The sequence below is a fragment of the Mycetomoellerius zeteki genome, unplaced genomic scaffold (assembly GCF_001594055.1).
Source record: "Mycetomoellerius zeteki isolate Tzet28-1 unplaced genomic scaffold, Tzet1.0 scaffold120, whole genome shotgun sequence".
Taxonomy (NCBI): Eukaryota; Metazoa; Arthropoda; class Insecta; order Hymenoptera; family Formicidae; genus Mycetomoellerius; species Mycetomoellerius zeteki.
In genome coordinates, this window is record NW_017256127.1 from 1086808 (window position 1) to 1093557 (window position 6750).

At 30.0% G+C, this 6750-nt stretch overlaps 1 protein-coding gene across 2 annotated transcripts; it reads left to right on the forward strand.

Moving 5' to 3' along the window:
* Positions 1-513: 513 nt before the first annotated feature.
* LOC108731097 (E3 ubiquitin-protein ligase RNF25) lies at positions 514-5916 on the forward strand. Of its 2 annotated transcripts, none has more exons than XM_018461190.1 (6): positions 514-664; positions 1227-1298; positions 3382-3622; positions 4528-4746; positions 4884-5198; positions 5734-5916. In XM_018461190.1, the coding sequence occupies exons 1-6, from the start codon at positions 639-641 to the stop codon at positions 5914-5916; spliced, it is 1056 nt and encodes a 351-aa protein (XP_018316692.1). In that variant the 5' UTR covers positions 514-638. The 2 variants fall into 2 exon arrangements, with proteins under 2 accessions (XP_018316692.1, XP_018316693.1); XM_018461191.1 differs by having other exon boundaries at positions 5737-5916.
* The last annotated feature ends 834 nt before the right edge of the window (positions 5917-6750 follow it).

The following is a 6750-nucleotide window of genomic DNA, read 5'->3' on the forward strand; positions in this document are numbered from 1 at the left end:
ATATAATCTCTATAGAATACTCCTGTAATATTAAAAAAATATTTATGATATTTTCGAAATATTATAATAACATTATTTTAATTTTTTTTTAATAATATTCATGTAACATTCTAGGAACATTTTGCGCTTATAGGGTTAGTCCATGACTAAATCCATAGAAAACCCAGAGGATCGATTCTGTATCTTGAAACGAGGTAAAAATTACAAAAGTGAGCGAATTTACTAGAATACTGATAATTTCATTGGTCAACACCTAGTAAATTTGCTCACTTTTATAATTTTCACGTTATTTGAAGATATAGAATCGACTCCCTGATCAGACATTTGGCTAATTTTCAAATTATCGGACAAGCGCGATACTGAACCAATGAACGCTCTGCCGCTGCCCATAGTTGGTGAACGGTGATTGGCGAACAGGCAAGCCAATGGTGCCAATCGGATCCGCTTGTACTCGGCTGTGCTAGCAGAAAGATTTCAATATCGACGCGTATCGTATGGTGTGTTCGACGTTCTCACCGCAATTGTATCGTATAGTTTGCACAGTTTGTGAGAGCAAGTGGCGTTTATCCGCGAAAGAGATCGCCTTTCGCAGCTAAAGAAATACGGCTTTTCGGCAACGTTTACTCGAACGAGAAACGATGTCGGACGCGATGGTGGATGAACGGTAACTATCGTAAACACTCGTCGATAATTAACGTGAAACGATCTGACATCTATCCCTCTCGGAATTCGCGACGTTACTTCGATTGAGTAAAGTCACTTTGGTCGTCCTGAAAGATATTTTCCGATTACGTTTTATCGATTCGTTTTTTAGTCTATATTTAATGTGCATCTTCTAATTTGTTCTGATTTGGTTCATATATTTCGTTTTGTCAATATGCCGCATAGACTCCACCATTAACACAATTCTATTTTTATTGCCATCCTTTTGTTAATTATTTTCATAATATTTACTTTATTTAAATGATATTACAGAACGTATATTTTCGTGTTGTATATGAGAAAAAGGAAGATGGAAATATCTCAATTTTTTATTGATCTAAATAAAGATGTAAATTATTAAATGAATATGCCTGTACAAATCTAAAGTAGCATAGTGCTTTATTTCTATACATCTTGTAATAGATTTATTTGATCAATAATTTTGATTTTAAATAAAAGGTTTAATTGTTTTAAATTTAGGCTATATTTAAATGTCATTGTTTTAATATTTATGATTTTTGCAGAGTGACTGATGAGATTGAAGCACTGAAAGCAATCCTATTGGATAATGAACTCAACATCAAGGAAAATGATAGGTATTATGTATACATAGAATATCTCAGAATTTATTTACATACACATGGAATATTATGATTCTCTAATAACATAATTTTCTATGTCAAAAAGTAAAAGGAAAAAAATATTTGGATACACTTTTGCCAGAGGAAAAGTTAATTCTTCTGGCCCAGAGAATTGTACCGTGTATTCCATGAACGTGAATTCTGAATGTTTTATACATATTGAAAAGTAATGAAAATGGGGATAAGATTGTATGTGCATGTAGACGTACGTAAAATATGATTGGATAATTTTCTTTATGCATATGTCTATGTAGCAAGTTTGTGTGGATATACCCTAAGGGCCATCACATACAAAATGACATAAGCTGCATAACCATAGCGTAAAGCCGCTGGACCAACAAGCATCTGACATAAAAACCATATCGATTTACATAAGATGCCTTAAACTGCGCGCTGAAATGATTTTTCGGTTTTGGAACACAAACTCTACTAAACTTCCACGTTAATATCATGAATTAAATTGACTAGCAATTTAACAATTCAATGCTTTTTCGCATCTTAGAACGATCTTAATAATGCTGAATGACATATTAAAATCTGTAAATAATTAATTTTTATTGCGAACAATATTATCTCGGCCAGAAGTTAAACCAGATCTCTAACATTCCGTGCGAACGTCCTAAGCCTTTAGACTACTGAGACCTTAGTAATATTCTTCGCAAAGAATTAATTATTTACAATTTTTAATATGTCATTCAACATTATTAAGATCGTTCTAAAATGCGTAAGAGCATTGAATTGTTAAATTAGTCATTCAACTTGTGCACGAGGACGATTATTGTAAGTTCGCGTTTGGCTATTTCATTTTCGACGCCCTTGAGTTATAATGCGTTGAGCTCATAATGAATATGCCTATGAATATAGATTTTAAAAAATTAGATTGCCATTGACAAAAATGAAGTTGATCTTCAATTGACCTTGATATTTCCACCCATGGTCAAATTTTGTTAATCAAAATATGTCTCCCTCGACATCACATAACATCATAATAACAGGATTTCAATATCTTGCATAATTCCGGAGAAATTCAAGTGCGTTGATTAAATGGGACATCCTGTATATATAAACATATATATATATATATATATATTCACAGGATAACAGGGTCGGCAAAAACCCAGTTTTTTTCCAGAAAAACCCAAATTTTGTGGTTTATGGGTTTTTATTCTAGGAATCTAGTAGCAGTTATCTATTGTTTTAAAAGCGTAGTATCTGTTCGACAAAAATATAATCTTAAAAAGTCGTCCAACAGATACTACCAGGATTTAGGACCAGCATTTCATTAATATCATTTATGTTAAGCAATCATTGCAACAAGTAAATAAAGATGCAAATTATTAAATGAATATGCCTTTACAAATCTAAAGTAGCATAGTGCTTTATTCCTATACATCTTGTAATAAATTTATTTGATCAATAATTCCGATTAATTTATAGATAAAAAACTAGTTTAATTCTTAATGTATGTTTTAATAAACTAGTGTATTTTTAAAGATCTAATAAACATTGCTCATGTTTTTTGACCTTTCTAACTAATTTTTGCTTAGCAATCTCGAGCTAGATATTTTACACATTTGTGTTACACATAAGTTAATAATATTTAACAGTAAATAGACATAAATAAAGTTGCATTTCTTTTCTTGTTAGGTATCTAAACCGATTTTGTAAGCTTGCCATACTTATTTTTTTTTTACAGAGTTAAGAATTTACATTAATTTATATTTCTTCGTATTCATTGAAATCCTGATTATTAAATTGGTATATGAGGGATAACATTAGCAACTAAAATTAATTTGATAGGTATCTTATCTCGAATGTACTATTAATCCCATCATATGGCAGAATCAGCGTACAATGTGTTAATTATAATTTTGCTACACTAAATATAAAAGAAATTATCATACTTTATTAGCTACATAACTATAATTTTATTCAACATATACATTGTTAGCTAGATAATTATAATTTTATTCAGTTAGATAATTATAATTATATTCTTTTTTGATATATTCTTATATAATTAATTATGTCTATTTAGAGGAGAGCCAGAATATATCGAAACGATACTATTTCCATCAACCGGCGAGGACTCACAATCGCAATATGTTTGTGTCACACTGATTGTACGATTACCCTCGGGTTATCCCGATATTTCGCCGACTATCAATTTAAGAAACCCAAGAGGATTGGATGAGGATACGGTAAAGCTGATGCAATCCGATGCTGAAGCCAAATGTAAGGATTTCATAGGTCAGCCAGTCATGTTTGAATTAATCGAGGTAAGAAGTTATTCTATCAGTTTCGTTTTTAAAATAATTTTCCTCTCTTTACAATCACTTTGCAGAAAAATAACAATAGATCTATTCTCTTAATATTTCGATAATTTCCATAATTTATGTATTAATTTATTTTTTCATGAAATGGATTATCATCTTATACTACAATAAATTCATACTCATACATTTTTTTAATATACTAGTACAATTCTTATTTCAATATTCAAATTGTAAGAACATAAAAAATATATAAGTTGTGTGTGTGTGTATATATACATATATATATATATACACATGTATATGTTCTTATCTGTTAAAATATTGACAGAATAATTGCAATGTTAATATCAAATGTAGATATGTATTTCTTAGAAAAAATTTACCAAAATTAAATAGGTATGTAGAGACATATAGAGTCATTAATCTTGTTAGTTACAATTTAAAACTATTTATACTATTAAAATTCAGTAATTATATATAATTAAGAGTAATTTAATTCACAATAAATTATATTAGATCTTCGATTATATATAATTTGTATCTCACTCATTTCACAATTTACAATTTAGTATATTCATAATTTTTTTAAATAACTTTTTAACTTATTTTTGCAATCAAATAAAACACGATACAGTAAAAAATATGTTCCTCTCTAATTTAGAAGAAAATATAAGCATACAAATATATAATTCTTTGTTTTTATTTTTATATAAAAATTAAAGCAAAAATTACCATTTATAGACAGATAATAATTATTTCAAAAAATATTAGATGTAATGATAAGTATATAGTCAGAATAATAGTAATTTTAATTAGTATAATAGTAGTAATAATACATAATAATGATGATAATAATAATTTTAATTTATATAATGATAATATACATAATGATAATCGTAATAATCCAGTTAATACGAGAACATCTGACAAGAAGTAATCTTCCTACCGATCAATGCGCCGTATGCTTGTACGGTTTTCGAGAAGGAGATGAATTTACGAAAACAGAATGCTATCATTATTTTCATTCGCACTGTTTGGCGGCACATGTCGCCGCTGCCGAGAGATATTACAGGGAAGAGCAAGAGAAATTACCGCAATGGCAACAAGATACTACAAATAAGTTCCAAGTGCGTTTCCGTTACAGATAAAATATTACTAAAAAGTGCTTAAGCATTTCTTTTCAATGTTATTGTAACGTTTGCTAATGTTCATCTTTCATTCTGTATCTGTATTTATATTTATTCATTAATGTTTATTTTGTTAGGCTATATGTCCCGTTTGTCGGGAATCGATCAATTGCGACGTTGAGAGCCTGTGGTCAGCACCGCCGCCGATTGACGTCGAGGCTGCCACCGATTTCTCTGTCACCGCCGAATTGAGGGAACTGCAAAAGCACATGGCTGCTCTGTATCTGCGGCAGCAACAGCGGGGCGGTATAATCGATCTAGAGGCTGAAGGCGTGAAGATGTTAGTGAGGACGGAGGATGATCCCGCCGCTGCTGCAGAAGAAGTCAGCCCACCTGGTACAAGTTTGAATGCATATTCGAATACCACCACCATGCAATCGGTTACGCAAGTGGTAAGTAATCAGTTGTCTCAATGATTGCGATACAATGCATTCTACGATGAAGGTTTTTATTATTTTAACAGAATATATAAAACTTATAATAAATTCTGTTAAAATCTTGAAAAATAAAGGAAAATGATTAAGCGTTACAATAATGATTTTGAAATGATCTATTATTCTAATGTTTCTCTAATTATTGATATTTTTGTTTAATGCTGTCTTATTTTTTTCCAAGAATTCTAAAATATCTGCAGTATTAAAATTAAATTTAATTCAAATTAAATTTAATTTAAATTGTACATCAATCAGATTAAACAAATATTATAATATTATATACAACATTTGATAGAATGACACAGGATATTTTTCTTATCAAAGCTTTAAAAAATAGATTAATTTTAAATATAATTAACAAAGTTTCTACCAGGAATTATTATCAACAATCATCTTACTTAATCTGGTAATAATTACATTTCTTATTGTTCAATTCTAATTTTGCATTGACTCTTCAACTAACTGAAATGAGCATTTTCGATTTTTGTTGTAGCAGCACTCTAAGCAGTCGACGCACCAGTCGCAGAACCATCACTCACAGTATCAATCACGTCAGATGCAGCACAATCACGGCCACAATAATCATAATCATGGCCATCGACATCGGGGTCGCGGTCGAGCTCATTACCGACGCCACTTTGACAAAGTCAGGCAGACGGAATCTACTCCCAGATGACAATGGGCTGGTGATAAGTTCATCGCCCAAATCTGGTCTGGTCTCCTCTTCGCTCTTTCGCTAAGTGTATACAATATTCTATTTAGCATTAGTAGCATAATCGTCTGTGTAATATATGCTGGCTGTTTGTCCTCCTCGAATAGTCTCATTGCGATAATAAACTTATAGGTGTCGTTGTTCGACAACAAGATTTCCATCGTCATTACAATGACAGTGGAATGCGTCGCGATTTCCTGTCTGGACTGTCTACGTAGATCGAAGCCATGGTGCTCTTTCTTCGAACAATTCGTAATCGTACAAAATAGTTGATATCGTTTTGCTTTAGTTCCTTCTTCTTTACTATTTAATTCACGCGGAATTTCGTGACATTCAACCCATTGGTTCTCTTCGTCTTTCACAAAATATAACAAAAATGAACCATGTTCCATATTCTAAAGAAAAAAATTGGCAAAAATTGCAAAAATAAATTTTTTCACGATATTTAAAAAATTTATTTATAAAATAAAAAAAATTATACATTTTTATTTATACGTAGTGGATTATTATAATGGGTTAAAAGATTTGAACCTTATATTTAAATTAATTTTGAAGCTTGTATTTATTATGTATTAAATTCTATTTTATTCTATTATTATATATTAAAAATAGTTAAAAATAGTATTAAAATTTTAAATAAAATAAAATTAGTTGTTTTTTTTATTGAAGAAATACCTAGTAATTTCTAAGCATAATAAAAAATGACTATTTATTTTGTTTTAATACTATTGCTTTCAAAAATGGCCTATTTATTTTTGTCTTAGGGATATATCTAAATTATCTAAAAATATATCTTAC

Bases quoted from the DNA above. Each gene is read 5' to 3' on its own strand.
- LOC108731097 (XM_018461190.1), top strand. From the start codon at position 639: ATGTCGGACGCGATGGTGGATGAACG. The intron at 665-1,226 runs GTAACTATCGTA...TGATTTTTGCAG, and splicing joins GACGCGATGGTGGATGAACG to AGTGACTGATGAGATTGAAG. The intron at 1,299-3,381 runs GTATTATGTATA...ATGTCTATTTAG, and splicing joins AACATCAAGGAAAATGATAG to AGGAGAGCCAGAATATATCG.